This window comes from Stigmatopora nigra, chromosome 5, assembly GCF_051989575.1.
Source record: "Stigmatopora nigra isolate UIUO_SnigA chromosome 5, RoL_Snig_1.1, whole genome shotgun sequence".
NCBI lineage: Eukaryota > Metazoa > Chordata > Actinopteri > Syngnathiformes > Syngnathidae > Stigmatopora > Stigmatopora nigra.
The window spans coordinates 16,709,346-16,732,718 of record NC_135512.1 but is presented as its reverse complement, the minus strand read 5'-3'; the positions used below and the strand labels follow the sequence as shown (position 1 = coordinate 16,732,718).

General features: G+C 42.0%; 1 protein-coding gene across 9 annotated transcripts in view; it reads left to right on the top strand.

Moving 5' to 3' along the window:
- The window catches only part of pomgnt1 (protein O-linked mannose N-acetylglucosaminyltransferase 1 (beta 1,2-)), an 87,876-nt gene extending 64,623 nt beyond the window's left edge, over positions 1-23,253 (top strand). For 5 of the 9 annotated variants that reach the window (XM_077717804.1, XM_077717803.1, XM_077717811.1 and 2 more), the window contains 9 exons: positions 1,055-1,113; positions 5,776-5,848; positions 9,443-9,571; positions 11,683-11,808; positions 11,902-11,966; positions 17,067-17,111; positions 17,221-17,356; positions 19,682-19,791; positions 22,609-23,253. In XM_077717804.1, coding sequence (XP_077573930.1) covers positions 1,055-1,113; positions 5,776-5,848; positions 9,443-9,571; positions 11,683-11,808; positions 11,902-11,966; positions 17,067-17,111; positions 17,221-17,356; positions 19,682-19,791; positions 22,609-22,690 — 825 coding nt within the window. In that variant the 3' untranslated portion in view covers positions 22,691-23,253. Of the gene's footprint in view, positions 1-1,054; positions 1,114-5,775; positions 5,849-9,442; positions 9,572-11,682; positions 11,809-11,901; positions 11,967-15,104; positions 15,830-17,066; positions 17,112-17,220; positions 17,357-19,681; positions 19,792-22,608 lie in introns of those variants that run through there. The other 4 variants (XM_077717807.1, XM_077717806.1, XM_077717809.1 and 1 more) reach the window with 4 other exon arrangements.
- The last annotated feature ends 120 nt before the right edge of the window (positions 23,254-23,373 follow it).

Sequence of the window (23,373 nt, the reverse complement as noted above, 5' to 3'; positions counted from 1 at the left end):
CATGTTCAGACTCCATTTCCTCCAAAAAAGCACGAAACTTTCTATGCTTTAAGCCCCTGGATCTGATTTGGTTGATGCATTTCACAACAACAGACATCACATTGTCAAACTTCAGGCATCTGCTGCAAAGGGCCTGCTGATGGATAATGCAGTGCAGAGCTATGGCCGACTCCACACCCTCCTCTTCCAGTTTTTTTTGAACAAGTGCTACCAGTCTATTCTTCCTCCCAATCATTGATGGGGCTCCATCAATTGTTATTCCAACAAAACTCTTCCATGGCAAACCCGCATTCTGAATGGCATAACACAGCTTGTGAAATAATTCCTTAGCGGTGGTCTGGCCATGCATTGGAATTATTGTGAGCAACACTTCAAAATTGTCATCAACACCACGGACATATATTGCGAGCTGGGCAGTGTCTGTGATGTCTGTGGTCTCACCAATAGCCACTGAATATACACTGGGGGGGCTGCTCTAAATGATGATTTTATTTAACAAGGCTAAAAAAATAAAAGCTTGTCTGATCCTCTGTGAAAAAGTAATTGCCCCCTGAACCAAATTACGGGTTGTGTCACATTTGGCGGCAATAGCTGTGATCAGGCATTTACGATAATTAGTGATCAATCTTTCACAACACTTTGGGGAAATATCCAAACCTTGTCTAAATGGGGGGAAATGATGAATGAGTCGTCGAGTGATTAGCACTTCGGCCTCACAGTGGGAGACCTGGGTTCAAATCCAGGTCGGTCCACCTATGTGGAGTTTGCATGTTCTCTTCGGAACTGCATGGGTATTCTCAGGGTACTCTGGTTTCCTCCGACATTCCAAATACATGCATGGTAGGCTGATTCGACACTCTAATTTCCCCTAGAAATGAGTTTAAGCATGAATCTTTGTTTGTCTCTGTGCCCTGCGATTGACTGGCCACCAATTCAGGGAGTCCCCCGCTCTGGCCCAAAGTCAGCTGGTGAGGACAAAGCGGTTCAGAAAATGAAATGAGATGAATAAGTGATGTTCAGATATGTTTTTTTAAACTGTAATGATTTTCTCCAGGAGGCCAAATTTGCTATTGTGTTAGAGGAAGATCTGGACATCGCCATTGACTTTTTCAGGTGTGTTTGTTTGATTGTTTCTCCATTATACAGTGGAGTTATATATTTTGTTGATATAAAATTGCCTCAAATTTTAAATACATCATAGATACAGTTATACCTCTACTTACAAAAGGTAAGAAATTCTGAAAAAACGTCCAGAGTGGCCCATGCTATATTTTTCTCATGGGCCTTTTCAGGCCCCTCAGCCCTTTCGCATGTTTTCAAAACTTTTCCGCGTCCCTATCAAATCAGCAGCCGTAGCAGCAAACAGAGCGCTTTACCCTGCAGTCGACGCATTATTTGGCAAGTTTAGACTATAATAAAAGTTGCAGGTTGGCAACCCTGCCAAACATTTAATTGGCCGTTTTGAATTTATTTTCGTCTTTTAACCACCATATTCCCGCTAGCGGACGGGATCAAAGCCAGGCTAAGCTCCAATAGGCCATCTCATCCCAGTAAATTGACAGTTTATTCAGGTACTACTAACAAAGACATTTCACACGTTTCTTCATTCGGATCTTTTATCCAAACCAAAACGGTTTCCGATACGGCGGTATCCTGACCACCTGCTGTTGTCACAAAGACCTTCCGCAGTGCACTCCTAGCACCTGGAATATCCCTTTTAATTGTCGTTTTACAAGCTCCAGTATCACCCAAATATTCCAATTGAATTACTTTCACGAAAAATGTGAAATCTGGTTTAACCAAATCAAATGCCAGTGTTTCCATTAAATTTAGCTCAACATCTCCATATTCAAAGTCCTCAATTAAATAATTTTGAGCAGGCATGCTGGCTGGTCATGCCAATTAGGCCTTGTTTTTAGAGATCCTCTAGTCTGGACAATCACGCGATATATGCCCTAATTCTCCACAAACCGAGCACGCAGCATTTTTTGAAAACCCAATTTCTGTTTAATTTACTCATTTATTTTCTCCCAATCTCTTAGCTAACATCCCTAAACTCTTGCCACCTATCTCGGTAAAAATGTTCCCCTTTAGCCGAGGAAGCCCCGGTATTCTTTTTTTTTTTTTTTTTTTTTTTTACACAACGCACCCGCCTTAACACCCTCCTTTTTGTGGAACAAAATAGCATGCTCTGCTTTTCCAGCATATCATCATATCTCATCCTTTTCCATTTTATATAGATTACCCCTATGTTTAGTATGTATTTTATCCTGCAGGTCTATTATTTTATGCATATTAAGATGGCCAGCAAACCTTGAATACCTTTGATTTTCAACAAATTTCCAATCTTTACACGGCAGATGCTGTTTTGGATCATCATCTTTAGCCGCCTTATTATTCAAGCTCCTAATCTTGGAGTGAGTTTGTGTGCAATTAGGGAGTGATTTTCTTTGTTTTTTTTCCTTAGTTTATCACCACATGTAACACACAAGTATACACTCCTTGGTTTACTTTCGGAGTTTAAGTACCTACCGGACAACAGTACAGGACACCGAACGCCCTAAGTTTCATAGACTCATGCTCTGTCTCTCACCTGTTAGGAACTAGTATTCACAGTGTTTTATAGTGGCCGTCCCCAGGACGCGAGTCCACTTCTCAAAATGGACCATCACATGCACTGCCCTTTTCCCGCATTTGGCAACCGTCAACAAATGCAAACAATCACGTGGCTGACCAGAGATTTCCTCAGATGTCTCTTTTAGCAGGATTAGTCCTCAACCTTCATGAATCCAGGCGCTCCGTCGAAAATCCTGCTCGCAAAGGGTTTTAGACGCTGTGGCCACGGTCTTTCCCAGATGTCGACCAAGTGCCCGGACTCCTCTGGTACATTGAATCCCAGGCTCGTAGGACCAAAAATGATAGGTTCACCAATAGGCATTCCCAAATGCACTCACTAATAAAACGAACATCTGACTCATAACCAGTGTCTTGCAAGAGAGAATCGATCCTCACACGCCTCCGGTCAAGATCATTCTCCCGAATCGACGCCTCTCTTGCTCATTTGATACATAAGATTTATAACATGCATCTCAGTTCTCAAAACTATTCTAAGTCTTCTGGATCTTGCCAAGGGAGAGTTGTTAACCACAGTTTCAAAAGTTGATGTTTCTCAATGTTTCTCAAAACAATTTTGAGAAGATCAGCTGGAGAGAGGGGCAACCTTCCCATTGTTTATCGTGGTTGCAAGCAGATGTACTAAAAATGAGTTTTTTTAATGTTAATAAGCTAAATAAATCAAAGCGTTCTTCATTGCAAGCAAATAAATAATAAATGTGAGACTAATGACCCTAACACCAAGCCATGCGATGGTTGGGGCCGAGTCGCAAAGGCTGTGTACTTGATATTAATTTTTTTACATTGATAAATAATTTAATGACCATGTTCCCTCATTTTTGTTTCTCACACATTTCTTGCAAAATTGGGACATGTTGACCAATTTTAAAGGATTTAGTTGGTAGATGTGTAAGAACAATGGAACTAACTAGAGAATTTACATATTAAATATACCTCCTTACGAAATTTTCAAGTTACGAAAAAAAATTCTGGATCCAATTAATTTCTTAAGTAGAGGTATGACTGTACTGTAGTTGTTTGTCCAACAGAAAAATGGGCTTAAAAAAACGTATTTTTTTGCTTTTGTCTGTTTATATTTCATAGAAATATATACAGTCGGACCTCGTCATACGACCGCTCGTCATACAACATTCTCGTCTTACAACATTCTCGTCTTACAACATTCTCGTCTTACAACATTCTCGTCTTACAACATTCTCGTCTTACAACATTCTCGTCTTACAACATTCTCGTCTTACAACATTCTCGTCTTACAACATTCTCGTCTTACAACATTCTCGTCTTACAACATTCTCGTCTTACAACATTCTCGTCTTACAACATTCTCGTCTTACAACATTCTCGTCTTACAACATTCTCGTCTTACAACATTCTCGTCTTACAACATTCTCGTCTTACAACATTCTCGTCTTACAACATTCTCGTCTTACAACATTCTCGTCTTACAACATTCTCGTCTTACAACATTCTCGTCTTACAACATTCTCGTCTTACAACATTCTCGTCTTACAACATTCTCGTCTTACAACATTCTCGTCTTACAACATTCTCGTCTTACAACATTCTCGTCTTACAACATTCTCGTCTTACAACATTCTCGTCTTACAACATTCTCGTCTTACAACATTCTCGTCTTACAACATTCTCGTCTTACAACATTCTCGTCTTACAACATTCTCGTCTTACAACATTCTCGTCTTACAACATTCTCGTCTTACAACATTCTCGTCTTACAACATTCTCGTCTTACAACATTCTCGTCTTACAACATTCTCGTCTTACAACATTCTCGTCTTACGACGGACATTTTGATCGAATAATTCTCCGATATAGGATCAAAATTTCGTGAAACGACCATACCGGGTGGCGATGGCACTGTCTTTTTTGCATCTCTTTCGTTTATAAAATATATCTACGAGCACCCCCCCCCCCCCTCCACGTTGGTCTACATTTACATACCAGGTAAACCTTACTATGAATCGGCAGAGTTTTGCAAAGAAAAGGCGACCGTTAAAAATGGACATGAAACGCGAAATAATTTAAAAATATGAGCGTGGGGTACATGTCACCGAGCTCGCTTGGCAATACGAGAGGAATCCGTCAACTATATCAACCATCCTTAACCAGAAGGACACAATTAAGAAGAGGTCTTCCAAGGGACTAACTATAATTTCCCACCGGCACAGTGACATTCACGACGAGATGGAGAACCTTCTTTTATTGTGGGTAAAAGTAAAACAATTAGCAGGAGATAGCGTGACCGAGTCAACCATATGTGAAAAAGCCAGCAAAATTTACATGGATTTGTTAACAACAAAAGGTGAGCCTTCAACAACTTTATAACCCTTTAAAGCAGTGGTCTCAAACCGGTCCTCAAAGGGCTGCAGTGGGTGCAGGTTTTCATTCCAACTCAACAAGGATACCTTTTGCAAGTGCAATCAGTTAATTAGAGTCAGGTGCTACTTATTTTAAAGACACCTGATTGGTTAAAATGTCGGCACTGGATCGGTTGGAACAAAAACCAGGACCCACTGCGGCCCTATGTGGAACCGGTTTGAGACCACTGCTTTAAAGCGAGTCATTGCTGGTTCGAAAAATTTTAAAAAAGATCTGGAGTACCCTCGGTAATCCGACACGGGGAAGCGGCAAGTTCCAATTCGAAAGCCGCGCTGGAATTTATCAGGACATTTGCCTTGATTATCACCCAGGAAAGTTACATCCCCCAGCAAGGTTTCAACTGCGAGGAAACTGGTCGTTTTTGGAAAAAGATGCCCAAGCGGACATTCATCGTGGCAGAGGAGAAGGCATTCCCGGGACACAAACCTATGCAGCACTGCTAAGTGCTAGCATTGTGTGTTAAAGCGAGCGGTGACTGTAAAATTAAGCCGCTCCTGGTGTACAATGCGGAAACCCGCATGCCTTCAAGCGACACAACATCAAGAAAAAAAACCTACAAGTGATGTGGCACGCCAAATCTAAAGCTTGTATTACGCATCATTTTCAAAACATTTTGAAGGGGAGACAAGTTCCAAGCAACTTTGATATATACATAAATCTCCATCTATTATTTTGAACACAGAACATGCCGAAATGTTGGAGAGTTTCTTCAAGACTATTTTTTTCTGTTGTGTTTCGTTCTAGTTTTTTGAGTCAGACTGTTCATCTTTTGGATGAGGATGACAGCCTGTATTGCATATCAGCCTGGAATGATCTTGTAAGTAAACTGGTTACTCTTAACCAACCCCCCCCCCCCACCCCCCCCCCCCAAACTCCCAAGTAAACTGATCTTAGCAAAAGAAAAGGATGAGTCAGTTTTTTAAAATTTATCCCAACAGTTATAAGGATCATTATTCTCATGGTGACCTTTCATACACCCACAATCGTTCTATGCATCAGAAAAAATTATATACCGTATTTTCGCGACAATATAGCGCATCGCATTTTTAACCGCAGTGTCAATAACGAGTGCTATTTCTGTATTTTACATACACAAAGGACGCACCGTTTTTTTAGGACGCAGCCAGGCATATATATATTATTTATGGATGAATATCGAACCGCAATAGCGCCGACTCCGGAAGCAGCCCCTGATGCTATTTCCGGTGTGCAGTGACTGCTGGGATATATAGTTATTTTGTCAATACACCCAAGATGACGGCAAACACACTAATTTGGTGCTACATGTACTAAATACACGCTACACTCACACGCTAAAAACAAGTTTTTAAAAAGGCAATGGAAGCAAAACTGAGTTCAGCTGTATTTTTTTGCCATTTTACAATGTACTCTCGTCATCACCCACAAAACCAGCAAAGTCCTCATTTCTCTGTGTCCGAATTAAACAATTGCCCAAAAGAGGTGTTGGGTCTGAAGTTACAGATCCCCATTACTTACCACCCGTGCACAAAGGAAAAACGAGGCCTGAGACTGTGTTATATTTTAAAGCAACCGCGCGGCTGGGGAAGGTTGGAGGCGCGAGTCCATTATGGACACGCGCTCGGCTCTGCGGACCTTCTCCTCCTTCCAAGTCCCAAGCCGCGCTTTTTATTAAGTTTCAGCACTGATGTCATGAAAAAGGTACAACAGTCACTGAGACATGTTAAAGACATCATTATGATTATTGACAGGTTGTTCTTTCTTATAGGGAATTTGGTTGTCACGAATCCTTGCATATAATCTTTCAATCCGTGTCACGGTTAAATGTCATAGGGACCTTCAATCAATATTACAATCATCAGTGTCACCACCATCATAGGTGTCACTCAGTGTCACTGTTTGGCTGCAGATTTGTCATAGAGCCAATAGAAAATATGCATGTCCTTTGAAATGCACTTGATAATGTTTTACGCAACTTTACAAGAGGCTCTTAGAAATGATGCAGGCTTTGGCAAAAGTTTGAACAACCGTGCACGCAGACACATTCGACCAGGCGGGCACAATTCATTCGCAAATTGTAGTGTAACTAGCCCGACGCTGCCTGCCACTCTTTGTGAAGCTGTGTTCGCCAGTGATCATCCACTGCTCCCATGCTACTTGCAGCTTTGCTTTGAAAGCCCTGTTGATGCCGATGTCCAGCGGTTGTAGTTCTTTGGTCTTGATGTGAAGATGACCACGCATCGTAAATCAAAAGTGACGGTGAGCCGTGAAAAAAGCCATCCGGTCGCTTGACATACACCTCATGTAACCATTCTCAGTCAGTTTTTTTAAATGTATCCCAACAGTTATAAGGATCAATATTCTCATGGTGACCTTTCATACACCCACAATCGTTCTATGCATCAGAAAAAAATAAATACCGTATTTTCACGACTATATGGCGCTTCTCATTTTTAACCGCACTGTCAATAACAAGTGCTATTTCTGTATTTTTACACACAAAGGACGCACCGTTTTTTTTAGGACGCAGCCAGGCATGGCATATATATATTATATATGGACGAATATCGAACCGCAATAGCGGCGACTCCGGAAGCAGCCCCTGACACTATTTCCGGTGTGCAGTGACTGCTGGGATATATAGTTATTTTGTCAATACACCCAAGATGACGGCAAACACACTAATTTGGTGCTACATGCACTAAATACACGCTACACTCACACGCTAAAAACAAGTTTTTAAAAAGGCAATGGAAGCAAAACTGAGTTCGGCTGTATTTTTTTTTAGCCATTTTACAATGTACTCGCATCATCACCCACAAACCAGCAAACTCCTCATTTTTCTGTGTCCGAATTAAACAATTGCCCAAAAGAGGCTCTTAGAAATGATGCAGGCTTTGGCATAGCTCGAACAACCGTGCAAGCAGACTCATTCGCCCAGGCGGCCACAATCCATTCGCAAATCGTAGTGTAACTAGCCCGACGTTGCCTGCCACTCTTCGTGAAGCTGTGTTCGCCAGTGATCATCCACTGCTCCCATGCTACTTGCAGCTTTGCTTTGAAAGCCCTGTTGATGCCGATGTCCAGCGGCTGTAGTTCTTTGGTCAAGCCTCCGGGAATGACGGCAAGCTCCGAGTTCATTTTCAAGACTTGGTTTTTCACCGTTGATGTGAAGATGAGCACGCGTAGAGTCGTAAATCAAAAGTGACGGTGAGCCGTGAAAAAGCCATCCGGTCGCTTGACATACACCTCACGTAACCATTCTCTCATTTTCTCCTCATCCATCCAACCCTTTGGATTCGCCTTCACGATGACGCCGGCTGGAAACTTTTCTTTCGGCAGCGTCTTTCGCTTAAAAATCACCATTGGTGATATCTTCTGCCCTTTAGGCAAGCGAGAATGACAATAAAAGCCGACTTCTCATGCCTCGTTGTTCGTATCGCCACTGTGCTGGTACCCTTCTCGACCGTGTGGTTCATCGGGATGTCGAAGGTCAGCGGTACCTCCTCCATGTTCGTTATGTGGTTTGGCTGTTTAAGTTTGTCGACAATCCTCTTGATGCAGTAGGTGCGGAAAATTTGTCTAGCTTTTCAATGTAGTCCGCCGGAAGTTGCTGGGCCACGGTTGTCCTCACGCTAATTCCCAGATGGTGCCGTTTCATAAATCAAAAGCACCAGGACGGTCGGTCCTCCTTGGAAATGTTAAATTTTTAATTCTGACTGTGGAGACGTTTCTCCCAGCTGCTCCTAGACCAAGAATCCACCGCTCCAGTTGATTTTCCAAGACGGGCCACCTTGCCTTGTTCCCACGGAAACTCAACTTACTCTTTTTGACTTGGCGAAGCTCCTTCTCCTGCTTTCTCCATTTTCGAACCATAGATTTGTTTATGTTGAATTCCCTCACTGCTGCTCTGTTCCCATGCTCCACTGCATAATTGATGGTTTGAAGCTTCAACTGAGCTTCGTAGGCGTGCCTCTTTGTAGTATTATTTATTCTTCATTTTGCAATTGAGCACAAGAGTATATATAGGAACCTTGTAGGGGCGTGGGTTTAGCATCTTCTCCCACACACCCCTTCCGTAGGCCTTTCCCCACCAACGTCCACCTTCTCTCTATATAAAAAGCGTGTCGGCAAGAAGTGCTCAGTCAGGCTCCGGAGCTCACACAGGGCGCTCTGCATTAAATGACACCCTGTCAATTTTGGAGAAAATGTTTGACTTTTATGTGCGCCTTGTAGTCGTGAAAATACGGTATTTATATAATGCATATGTAGCTATGTGTTCTTGCATAATAATCTATTTGCTCGGGTTCACATACATATCATCCAGAGATGCTATAGATCATACCTGAAGTTGCACAATGATACGCAGATATTGGGATCTACTACACTAATGAGCATTAAGTTGATCATTTCTTTTTTAAAAATTCTACAGGGTTATGAACACACAGCAGAGGATCCCACCTTGCTCTACAGAGTGGAAAGTATGCCTGGCCTTGGCTGGGTCCTGAAAAAGAGTCTGTACAAGGATGAACTTGAGTCAAAATGGCCAACACCTGAGAAGGTGTCATATTCTTCTTTTTCTACTTATTAAAGTGTACCTGTCATATAACTTCAATTTTCATTATCTTTCCGCAGCTTATATATTAGCATTCATTAATTTCCTCCTGCTTATTCGAGTTCATGTCGTAGGGTTGGCATTTTTATCAGTGAAACCCAGAATCTCAGCCCATTTTACGGGGCCAGCCGGGAAACAGAGTCTCCCCAGCGTGTCCTAGGTTTTCCCTTCAAGCTTCTGCATCAGGGAGTGAGAACACCCCCAGAGGGGAGACCAGGGGTGGCCATAGCCTCTATAAATCTTTGGGCCTCCCCACTGGCCAGTATAAGATTAGATTGTATTTGCATCACTCATGCATCTCATCTTAAATGACAGGTAAGTTATTTTTCATTATGTCATTTGGCCAGCCAGTGCCCATCAGACTACCTCTCACAGGCCAAAAAAGTAGGACTCTTTCTTCAACTTAATAGTACCAGCTGTTTCTGGGATTGCCGCTACGAATGCCCAAGCAATACATGCGCAGAACATGGTACACTCCAATTCAATGTTCTTCGTAAAGCAAAGGGACAAAGCTCTGCTAGGGTTGGGCGTTGAAGCTCGTTTTAAGAGGTAACATTGTTCCCAGCAGACTCTCCCAAAGGTTTGGTTCTACCGGACCGACATGTTCCCTCATCATAGCAGCCAACTCACCAACAAGTGGTGATCGTTTTACAGCTCCACCCCCTCTCTTCACCTAAGTGCACCTGCTAGTCCGATGACATTGCTACAAAGCATGAGTTAGCATGTGTGTAAAAATTCATGCAATAGCTTTCAGAAATGTAAATGAAGGTTTCTCACAATATCCATAATAATCAGACATAGGCATTGTCTTTATCATTGAGTTGACAAAAAGCCTAATAGTCATCATACCCTCAGCTGCGTATGACGAAATTGTATAGTGCTTCTCCACAGGTCCGCCATCTCAGGCAAGACCCCTTAACTGACATATTCAGACTTGTTAGCACTCCGCCACGATGGAAACATCGCATCACCTCTTGAGCGCCATCAATCCGGCGACTGCAAGTTGCCTCACCGATGCTAACAAGAATAAAATGTATCACTTACCTCTCACTGTCTTCTTACTTACCCTCCCTCAGTTCGCCTGTAGAAGGCAGATCCACGCCAAATATTGTGGGTAACGGATCGGGCGTCTGTCAAAAAGATACTAGGAAGCGGGGCTCGGAGTGGTTGTTGTCGTAGCTTAGCTTAGCCGCAATGGCCGCCCGGCATTCGCTCCCCTGCCTCCTTTTTTTTCGCCGTCTACGGCGTACTTTGGGTGGGTTGGATATCCTTGGAGATCCCGGAGGTCTCCGGATGGTCTTGGGGATATCGAAGGTCAGTCCGTAGTAAGTTGTGAAATTGGGTGTCTTGCCTTTCCACGAACGAACTGGAGAGCAATGAGCCGCTGCGCCCAAGCGCGCCGCCATCTTGAATAGTTATGCATTATAAAAGCGAAAGCAAAGTGTCGGCTTCAATAAAATTGAATATAAGCCTAATAATTTTTCCATCTTGTTAGAAACGACACCAATATATTTAACACGCTGTTTGTTGAAATCACTCCAGAGATGAAGGACTTAAAATATCTCGCAGTCTTGTTCTGAGTTAAGAAAGAATGAAGCTGGAGATCCACGGACCAGTGGCTGCAGCATCTGCAGTCAGGCAGAATCGTCATATTGTCATCATAATGAACTAAAAGGCAAACTACCTTTTTTTCACTTGTCGATCTACATTTCTACCCTCGCCTATGGTCACAAGCTTTGGGTTGTGACCAAAAGAACAAGATTGCGGATACAGGTGGCCGAAATGAGTTTTCTCTACAGGGTCTCCGGGCTTTCCACTAGAGCATCAATGGGCTGCTCGATCTTCTGGGCTTGGGTTTGAGCTGTTTTTCCTCAACATCAGAAGGAGCCAGAAGAAGTGAAATGGGCATTTGATTATGGTGTGTTTGGCGCATATCCTGTGATAGGCAGGCCCTGAGTTTGACTAAGGACACGCTAGGGATACAATGTCTCTTGGATGCTGTAAGAATGCCTCAGGAATTTGGTTTTCTCGCGCTGACCCAATGTGTCTGTTCGTAGCTGTGGGATTGGGACATGTGGATGCGAATGCCAGAACAAAGAAAGGGAAGAGAGTGTATCATACCTGATGTGTCCCGTTCCTACCACTTTGGCATCATTGGTCTCAACATGAATGGATATTTTCATGTAAGATAGTGTTTTCATAAATAAAACTCAAGTTTATTTACGACATTCTAATTCTAGTTACAGTTTTATTTTTACTATTCTCCTCTTTCATAGGAAGTATATTTCAAGAAACACAAGTTTAACACAGTTCCTCACGTGCAGCTGAAGAATGTTGACAGGTGTGTAAAGCCAATTACTGATCATTTTGATTATTTATTATCTAAATACATCAAATGCATAATGTTAATGTAATCTTAGAACACAAGTGCTGAGGCTGAGAACAACTGAGTGCTAAATATGAGTTAGAGCACAACATGTCATTGTTTTTTGTCTTACCTGCTTGGATTTTTCTGGTGAGCGTCAAAATAGGGGTCAGGTCACCTTCACCTTCAACTCATGCTTCCTGGCTCACCCCTACCACTATATAGTGGTACCTCTACTTATGAATGATTCTACATAAGAAATATTCAGGTTACAACAAGCTTGGGATGGGAAATCTTTTGTTCCAAGTTACGAAAAACAATCCATGATAGAAAATGTTAAACTAAATCAAACATCCTCCAAAACGTAAATATGGACGCTACCTGTGTCCTTTTTTTTAATTGTGGTATAGCTGCTATTTCCCAACACCTCACTGGTCTCCTGCTGGCTAGAAGCAAGCTGCGTCTCAATGATTATCAAAACCGAAGTTAACGCGCTAGTGGCGGACAATAGAACCAGTGGATTAGCATATTTATTACTATGTGCGACAGGGGAGCAGAGCGCTAGTCCGACCTGAATACTGTGATCCAGGTGGACACCAGAGCCAGGTCAAAGGGGGGTAGTGGCCACCAATATCCTAGGAGCGCAACAGTCCCACCAAAACCCCCCTTTGTAGGCCCTTTATTAATCTTTTTCTGAGACTATGGAAGATTGGCTCTGGCCAGTGATGATTCCTGATTAATAAGCCTTTGACCCTCATTTGCTAAGGAGTTTTTTCTTGAGTTTTTCTGCATAACATAATTTTAAGTTGTTAAATTTTGTTTACTTCCTTTTATATGCATCTACCCGGCTGCCACTCGCAATTTTACCGCTTTGCTTAAGCTTAAGAGATCATTATGTTTTGTCCTTTTCGGCATACATACATACATTTACTGACAAAATTCATCCACTAATCCCGAGAATATTGCAGATTCTGTAGACCAGATAGGCCGCGATAATCGAAAAACCGTGAAGTAGGATTACCCCTTATTATTACTACCATATTACCTATTTTTGCTCCTATACAGAAATAAAAGTACACAAGTACAATTATCAAGTAGTATATTTATTAAATATTACAGCTATAAGCATATGAAAAGACTAATGTATTAGTATCTAAATATAATCTATAAACAAAAAACATTGCAAATTCTTTAAGTACTGAACTCAGTGAAAATATTTCCTCTCTGCTTGATTTAAAAACTTTTAAAAGTACTAAAGTCATTGTTCAACTCTTTATCTTCCTGTCATATACCGCCTCAAGTATGCAGTGCGGTCAGACCCAAAGATGCAGGAATTGAAACTCCTTCTGACAGGACACTACGCCAATCAGTCCCAGCAGACCCTCACGAAACATTTGGGTCTCCCTGGCCATAAGAGCATCCGACCCCACCATCAGAGCCAACTCACTACCAAGTGGTGATCGGTTGACAGCTCCGTCCCTCTTTACCCAAGTGTCCAAGACATGCAGCCACAGGCCCGATGACACGACCACAAAGTCGATCATTGAACTGCGATCTAGGGTGTCCTGATGCCAAGTGCACATATGGACACCCTTATGCTCGAACATGGTATTCATTTTTGTCAGTCGCGACGAGTGCCAAAATCTAATAACAGAACACAGATTAGGGGGATGGCGTTCTTCCCAATCACTCCCCTCCAGGTCTCCATGTCGTTGCGCACGTGAGCATTGAAGGCCCCCAGCAAAATGACGGAGTCCCCCCAAAAGGAGCACCCTGCAGCACGCCTTCCAAAAAGGGTGCCTACCCTGAACTGCTGTTTGGTGCATACGTACAAACAATAGTCAGTTCCTGTCCCCTCACCCGAAAACGGAGGGACGCTACCCTCTCATCTACCTAACATACAAGCATCGAGACGGGAGGCAATAAGTATGCTCACACCTGCTCGGCGCCTCTCACAATAAGCGACTCCAGAGTGGAAGAGTGTCGAGAGTGATACCTGAACCCCAGCTGTGCGTAGAGGTGACCGACTACATCAAGCCGTAATTTCTTGACCTCACACACTAGCTCAGCCTCTTTCCCTACCAGAGAAGTGACATTCCACATCTCAATGATCCCTCCTATGGCTGTCCCCCAGCTTTCGACGCACCTGACCTCTTTGGCCCTTCTCATAGGTTGTGAATCCATGTGAGGGAAACCTACATCGTCTCTTTGGACTGTGCCTGGCCGGGCCCCATGGCTGTAGGCGCGGACACCAGGCACTCGCCATTGTGACACTCCGCCGGGCAAGGCTCCTTAGTGGGGCCCCGGTGACCCGCATTCGGGTGAGGGAATCCGTAGTTCTTTGGTCTTACTCATCATAAGAAGTCTTCTGAGCCATTCTTTACCTGGTCTCTCACCTGTTTTCCAAGGGCACAAGTCCCCAGACAACATAGCTGCAATAATCACTGAGACACATAAACCCCACCACCACGATAACGTGATGACTCATTAGGGGGCCTTCATTGTTTGGGGAGGAAATTAAACTTCCACTTCGCTCCTCTGCGCCATTCAGCCATCAATTACCCATCAAGAGAGCGCTATTTTCGGAGAAGGGTAATGGCGTTTGCCTTAACGGTGCCGGGAGTGTTGAAACATTTCTGGAGACATTCCACAGTCAGCTCCTCCGTACCTTGCAGCCATCTTAACCGTCCAAAGGGCTGTATTTTCGGAAAAGGGTGCTGGCCTTCACCATTACATCATCGAGAGCTTTTGAAACATTTCTGGAGGATCTTTAGCACTGCCCCCACGAGGCTTCCGGAGTCCACAAGCAAGTTCTGTTTTCAAAATAGGCGTTACGGCGTAAGGTCGCACGGGGCTCGCATTTCTGATAAAATTCCACCTTCACAGAGTCTCCTGGCTGCTCAGTAGGCATTATTTATGGATGCAAATGAGGACCACCGCCCGGTGCCTTCCATTTTTTTTGCTCTGTGCTGTTGTTAGTAACAGTCCTCTGTATCCCACCATTTTCTTAGTGGGAAGGCTGCCTGCCATTTTTTTTTCATAAGGGAAAGAAGTATTTTTAATGCTGACCAAACCACCAGTCTTTTGTTTTGAAACAAATCCTATCATTTCCAGGGTTGTTCCAAAGGAATTAGGCGTACACAGCACTGGTAAGTCTGATCAATATGCCTGCTCAGAGTAAGCGCAAAATTGATGGCAGTTTGGATTAAATTTCTAATAAGAAACCGAGATACTCGCAGAAGTTTATTGTTTTGTATTCGACGAAAGATCCCATGTTAGAACCGTCTCCAAAAGGACTGACATTTGAACGTTGCACAACATGCTTGCAGTGATAATTTTACAATTGGCACACTGCGAGTCCCAGGGATTCGCCTGTCTGAAAACTGTGCGTCCCAGGAAACTTGTCACGAGTCCCAACATACTACGGATGCAAATAAAACATAAGCAACGATATATAAACATTCAGATTTAATTTATTTATTATATGGTTTAGGGTTAGGGTTTATTTATCATTGTACTAGTCTTTCAGCTCGTAGATCCTCCTCTCTTTGCAGCCAAAAGTCTTTTGAAATGTGCGTATTTTTCCTTGCTTCCCCCGTTTTGCTTCATGATCATCGATCGAATCTTCTGCAGTTCTTTTCTTACTAGTTGTATTTTTTAACTGCGAAATAACTATCCAGACTGTTTTGCTTTTTCTGAAACATTTTTTATCTTTCTTACACTATTACGAAACTCTTGCTATCGCTTTCTCTCCTTCGTCTGCTAGTGTCTGCTAGTCTCGTTCACGCGAGAATTATTTCGCAAAGATTATGTGGAATAAATTGGTTTGCTATCGGATATATGTGTTTTGGTTTTTTTTTTTATAAAAATTTCTTTGCGTCCGAAAAAAGCACATTACTTGAAATTGTGCGTCTGGAAGAAAAGCTGTGCGTATCAGACGCAGGACGCAGAGGTAACGAGAACACTGTGCTTGTGCGTCTTCAGCGTGACACATTGCTGACTGTGAAATGCACGTAGAAGGACCCAAACACAAAGATAAACGTATTTTCATTATGCTGTACTTTTTCAATAGTTTGCACCAACACTATTTCATTTAACGTATTTTTTTTGCATATAAGCCGCACCCTTAAAATTGTTGAATTTTACAATTTATCACGGATAAGCCACCCCCTTATTCACAATTTTCACCTGCATATTCGTGGTTTTAATAGGGAGTAGTACAAATGTGTTACTCTGAAGGGAAAATCTTTCATTCATAGACGTTACAAAATGTTTAGCGTTTTATGTTTATCTTTTCTCTATTTTAAAATAATTGACCGTATCAGCTGCATTCTCTTGCATCATGGCGGCATTGGGACATGACGTTATGGTGCTATGGCGTTGTCAACATGCAGTTTTGTGCATGTCGACTTTACATGCGCATATAAGTTGTACCCTTGATTCAGTAATTATCTTTGTCTGAAAAAAGCGTCTATTGTGAGTAAATATGGTAATGTAAAAACCTGATAACAGTTTGATTTAAATTTTCCTACATTTCTTTTACATTTTCTATATCGATTTTGCATGAATCGCATTCACTCTGGAAAAACTCTGGAAATGGGAGGGTAGTCCTGAAATGTGGTCGACCAAGGTTGGCCTCTCCGATTTAGTTACAATTTTTCCAAGGACCCACTAAAATTCACCTGGATTGCAGCTGTACGCATTTACTTTCGTCAATTGCTGCATCTCGTGAGGCACCTTGTCCACTTGAGAGAGGAAGGAATGTTAAACATGGTACATTAGTCGTGTGTGTTCTAAGCACAACCAGCGTACACACATACAGCGTCTGAGACCTGATAGGCTGACCTTATTTTTCAAAATTTTGCAGCCTTCTGAAAATAGTTAACATTTTTAATTAATTCAAGCTAGCCTAGCTTTTTTACAAAACTCGCCTTTCATCGTGTCAATTAATTTATATTTGGTTTCCCTGCAAGGTCTCTTTGAGTATGACATACACTACAATGTTTGCGAAAGTTATAGTTCTTAGGCTTCATGGGATGAAAGAATGGTGATTATGTGCAGTACTTGTTCTCACAGTTTAAAGAAGGAAAATTATGAAGTGGAACTCCAAAACCTCTTTCGGTGAGTGAGACACTGATTATGTTTACTTGAATAAATGACAAATCATTTTGGATTGCTATTGTTTCGACTACCTTTGTCAAATCCATTTTTAAACAATTTATGGTTCCAGTGAGGCAGAGCTGCTGGACCACACCAAGAACCCTTGTGATGACTCGATCCCACCAGACTCTGAGGGAAAAGTTTATGTTATGTACATTAAGATGGAGGTGGAGAGTGATACATCGACGTGGACCGAGCTCGCTAAGGTAATCGCCACACTCTATTTGTTGTTGGTGACAAAAAACCTTGGAACAAATCGGTTCTTTTGTCAAGTAAGGCTTGGAAGATTTTTTTTTTTATATCAACTGTAGATTTATATAATATTGGAGAAATAGCGATTCAATTGTGAATACAGAAGATGGAACTAATATACATCACTCTATTCAGCTGTAATTGTTCACCTGATTTCTTACAAACATTTATTGATCTTCAACAAAACAATTCTATCAAACTTTACTCCATTGTTATTACCCTCATAGCATATTTACTCGCAGCTGGCAATTATAGTGTAACAGAAATGGCCAAATTCTATTTTTTTGACTGACAGGTGTATCTTAAGGTAGATTGTGACTCAATTTCAACCTTGTTTGGATGGCGGAAACATGTCTGATAAAAGAACCATTGACGTAATAGTTAGCATTTCTGTGGTTACTTTTGGAGAGGCTAGCTTAGAATGTATACGCTGCTTGCTCAATGTGGGTTATGTTCTATCACCTTGATTGTGTCAGTTAGAACACAAGGAATTGTAGAGAGGAGTTGGGTTTTTGGCAATTTAATCCAGAAGAAGTCACTTGGTAGAAGTGACTTGGCAGCGAGTACACACAGGGTACATTGCAGTTGTGGGTATGTGTGTGTGGTTGTTCTTTCACAGACACACAATACACATTCTTGACACACATCCTACTATGTTTCTGTACTGGACACCGCTCTTTCTCACAACTCCTCAGTCTCTGTGTACCTTGACATTAGGCAAACAGAAAGTAGCTCTACTAATGGTTACTATTTGAACAACCATCGAACAAAAACATTTGAAACATTTCTGGGAAATTCCACCATCAGCTCAGTTCAGTCCACTGAGCGAGCTCTGTTGACAGTTTAGGGTGGCGCTGTTTGCCATAAGGTCGTCCTGGGCTCGCATTTCTGAAAAAATAGACCTCATGAATCAACAGTAGATATTTAGATATTAAACTCTTTTCTCATGAATCAACAGTAGATATTTAGATATTAAACTCTTTTCTCATGAATCAACAGTAGATATTTAGATATTAAACTCATGAATATCATTTTGAGAGCTGGTTTCAACAGTACTTAGATATTAAACAGTACTTAGATATTAACCCCCCTCATGAATAAACAGTAGATATTTAGATATTAAACTCTCATGAATATCATTTTGAGAGCTGGTTTCAACAGTACTTAGATATTAAACAGTACTTAGATATTAACCCCCCTCATGAATAAACAGTAGATATTTAGATATTGAACGCTTGTTGAGAGCTGTTTTCAACAGTACTTACTCTCTGTCACCATTTGACTGGCGATTAAAAGACAGGGAACCAACGGGGACTAAATATCCGGCGACCAAACGGCCGGGCGACCAAACGTCCTGGCGACCAAATGTCCTGGCGACCAAATGTCCTGGCGACCAAACGTCCGGGCGACCAACCATCCGGGCGACCAAACGTCCGGGCGACCAAACGTCCGGGCGACCAAACGTCCGAGTACCCTGTGTTGGTCACATCTAAAATAGAGATAGAAATAGAATAGAGATCATTCAGTTTCTAAGATTTTGCTTTTGACCAGTATATTTTTGCTGCCTTGGTTGTAGTTTTGCCTTTGCCAAAATAAAATATATATTTTGAATCCATCCCTCCACTGCAAACTGTAAACCTTCTGCCTCAATTCAGAGGATATTGCTTTGGTATTGCTCCAAAACAAAACAAACACATGCTCCGGTACACACATTCCTTCCATAGATATACTGTGGGAGTCACAAAGCTTGCCAGAGTAGCAAAAATATCTAAATGGGGCAGAGCTTTTGCAAAAGGTGAATTGAATATTGACATATAATTAGACTATACAAGCTGTAGTGGAGTAACTAATCAATGTATTGCAACTAATAATAAGAGTACCTTTACCATGCCACCCATAATAGTTGGACTTTGATTTAAATTACATGTATATACAGTACATACCTGTCTAGTCATTTTACCTCACAGTACATGACAAGTCTATTTTCACTTTTGCACGAGACGACAATGCATGCAGCATGCCCAACAATGTCTGCATTTAGTTTTTCTCTTATCTTTTTATGATTTAGGGCTATAAATTTGACTTTGACATTGTTAACTTGCTCCCTGATTTAAAATAGCCACTTCTTTGCACCCTGTGTTACTAGAAAATGCTAAATAGCATAAGGGATAACATAAAACATACCGACGGTAGTGTGCACAGTCCATTTAACTGCGGCACAAATGTGTCTCTTGCCTCTTTTAAAAAATCACTTGTGTTACCCTCATGTTCTTATCAAGTGCCTTCATGTTTGGGACTTGGATGTCCGTGGAAATCACAAAGGGCTGTGGCGACTGTTTAAAAAGAAGAATCATATTCTTGTGGTGGCTGTACCAACTTCCCCATACTCGTAAGTTGACGCCAAATTTTGACATGCATTTTATACATTATACTAAATTAGCATTATTTTTTTACCAGGGTTCTAATTCTATATTTCCATGTGCGTTTTCACTGTCAAGTTCACAAATGTGTTCAAGATTTTAAATACAGTGATCCTTTGCTACTTTGCGCTTCAGCTATCGCGTGCGCAGAGCTTCGCAGATTTTTTGGGGGAAAAAAATTAAAGATATTAAATTAAAATTATAAATTACATCATCTTACAAGGTGTGAAAACAAAATATTCAATTAGAATTAGTAATTTCATCATTTTATAAATTTTAAAACATAAAAAATGCACATATGCGCAAAGCATCATGGGGGATCACGGCAGCATCACGGCCGCATCACGGGCATAAGTGCGCAAGCTGATTGCTCACTGAATGTACTCGACTCCCCATTGGCCCATTCACCACGGAAGCCCAAGCTTCTCCCGATGACCATTCTCAGTCCACGCTTATCTCGTGAAGCCCTTCGTGATGCCCCCCAAACACTCTCCATCCCTTGGTGCGTCTAGTGAGCCGAAGAAAAAGCAAAAGATGTTGACAATTACCGTAAAAGTGAGTTTATTGGACAAGTTGAGAGCAGGAAGTAGCTACACTAGCGTAGCTCGACATTGCGGCCTGAATGAATCCACGGTGCGGTACATAAAAAAGGAGGAGAAGAACATCTGCAAAACTGCTGCAACATCTTTCACGAAAGATGCCAAAAGGGTTGTGAACACCCAGAATAAGGTCATGGTGCGAATGGAAAATGCACTGGTTATTTGGATCCCTGATTGTAGGGGGAGCAAATCAGCCTGGACAGAAACTTAATCCGTAGTAAGGCTAAATCTTTGTTCGACGCTATGGTGCATGCGAGTGGTGACGACGACAACAGCGTTCTGGACGAGGAAGAAGATGTCGACGAAGGTGATCCTCTGCCCGGTGCCTCAAGCCAGACTAACCCACGACCACGTACGGCTTTCACTGCCAGCAAGGGCTGGCATGAGAGGTTTAAGCGGCGAGTCGGACTAAGGAATGTGTCGCTGCATGGAGATGCAGCCTCTGCAGACGGAGCAGCAGCGAGGCGCTATGTTGAGGATATGTTTCCAGGAATGATAGAAGAAAATAGCTATGTCCTGTAGCAAGTCTTCAACATAGATGAAACTGGACTCTGCTGGAAGAAGATGCCGTCCCGAACCTTTCTCTTCAAGGATGTACTCCAGAAGACAGGTTTCAAAGCCCACAAGGATCGAGTGACTCTGCTCTTGTGTGGCAATGCAGCAGGATTTATGCGCAGTCGATAGGGTACACTTACTCTACTATTTTCCCGTAGAAAAAGTACTGTGCAGAGAATGCTGGGATATGCAGTAGTTCTTTTGTCACTACACCCAATGAATTGTGGCCTGTATACATCGACATCAATACAGCTTGACAAAGCATGGAAAGCACCGTTGGAAAAGTTACGCTAGCTACCAGCTAGCAACTATTTGCGAATGGATTGTGGACTGTATACATCGACATCAACAGAGCATGACGAATGGTGGCAGGCAGCGCCGGGCTAGTTACGCTAGCTACCAGCTAGCTACTATTTGCGAATGGATTGTGGCCTGTATACATCGACATCAACATAGCATGAAGAATGGTGGCAGGCAGCGCCGGGCTAGTTTCGCTAGATACCACCTAGCTACTATTTGCGAACGAATTGTGGCCGCCTGGACGAACGTATTAAACTCGGCGTTTTCGATGGAGAATTTTGTTCAATTCAGACACAGAAAATGAGGACTTTGATGGTTTTGTGGGTAATGATGACTCGAGTACATTGTAACATTTCAAAATAAAGTACAACCGAACTCAGTTTTGCCTCCGTTGCCTTTTTAAAAACGTTTTTTTAGCGTGCGGGTGTAGCGTGCATTTGGTGCATGTAGCACCAAATTAGTGTTTGCCGTTATCACAGCCGCCAACCTGGGTGTATTGACAAAAGGACTATATGTCCCAGCAGTCACTGCGCACCGAAAATAGCATCTGGGGCTGCTTCTGTAGCGCTAATCTGATTCGATATCCATAAATAATATATATCTACCATGCCTGGCAGCGTCTACAAGAACGGTGCATCCTTTGTGTGGGTGAAATACAGAAATAGCACTTGTTGACACTGCGGCTAAAAATACGATGCGCTGAATAGTCGTGAAAATACGGTACTCTACAATTTTACATTAAGTTCTGTTTAAAATTGTCAAGCTTCTGGGTAAAGGGACGCAAGTACCAAAATGGTAGGCTAATAGCAATAGTAACAAACGTTTATTGACAGTTTTTGAGAGGATAGTCGTTGTCTAAGTGATCAGTGTAATTTGGTGAGTAGGTGGGCTGGCCAGTCTCTTGCTCGCTCAGAAAATGAAGGAATTTAATAATTGAGAAACATTCAGGAGAAGCGTGTTCTATTTGAAGAAACCTCACCACCAGTCCCTTTGGTGCAGATATTTGCGCTCTCGAACAGTGAGTCCCAACTATTCAACTTGAATGAAATAGTAAATATCATTTTCAAAGATCACACTCTGAAACCAAAATGGCTGGGCTAAGATCAGCCAAAATGGCTTCTCATTGCTACACATAAAGGGGTTTAGGGTTAGAGGGAACCTTGTAAGGATATCTTGTAAAGAAAATAACTGAATATATGAATTGTTTCATGGATTTTGTCCACCTACTCAACAAGTCACCTTACCACCTTGCCTACAGTTTAGTAATGTCACTGAAGTGTTTGAATGTAATGTATTTATAAATAACAGTTTCCTATTTTTTATTTTGACCAGTGTGATGAAACCTTCCAATATTAAACCCATCCATTTAGAGCCGCCCCCGAAAGAAGAGGATGCACCAGTGGACCAGCTTTAAACCTTTCTTTGATACACAGACAAGTTTTGTGCTAGTTATAACCAAACAACACACCAGCCCAGGCCTGAAGAAATGTTCAACCACTCATATACTCTATGGCGTCAGTAGCAGAGCATGAGCCCTTCCCTCTGTAAACTGGCCCGTGAAACAATATTTCAACATGATAACGAACTCAAACACAGCTTAAGACAACCACTGCTTTTCTAAAGAAACTGAGGGTAAAGTGATGGAGTAGCCAAGCATGTCCCCTTACCTAGAAACTATTGAATATCCATGGGGCATCCTCAAACAAAGGGGGTGGGGTTTGGTTACCTGGGGCCTAGGTCCCCTATATCAATTATCTCCGTGATGCCATCATGGAAGAGGATTCCAGCGGCAACTCCATGCCGAAGAGGGTTGAGGCAGTGGAGGAAAATAATGGAGGGCACACAAAATAAAAAAAAATTGGGCCCAATTTTGATTTTTTTTTCTTGTGGTATACTCACTTTTGTTGACAACATGTCAGATTAATTGCTGTGTTTTGAATAATTTTGAAAATAAAATAAATTTCTGTCTATATCTAAGCTCCACAGTGACCCGTTTACATTTTATATTTATGTGAGATATTTCAGTGTCATCCCATGAAAAGATATTAAAATGCAGAAATGAGAGGGGGGTACTCACTTTTGGGATATACTTGTCTT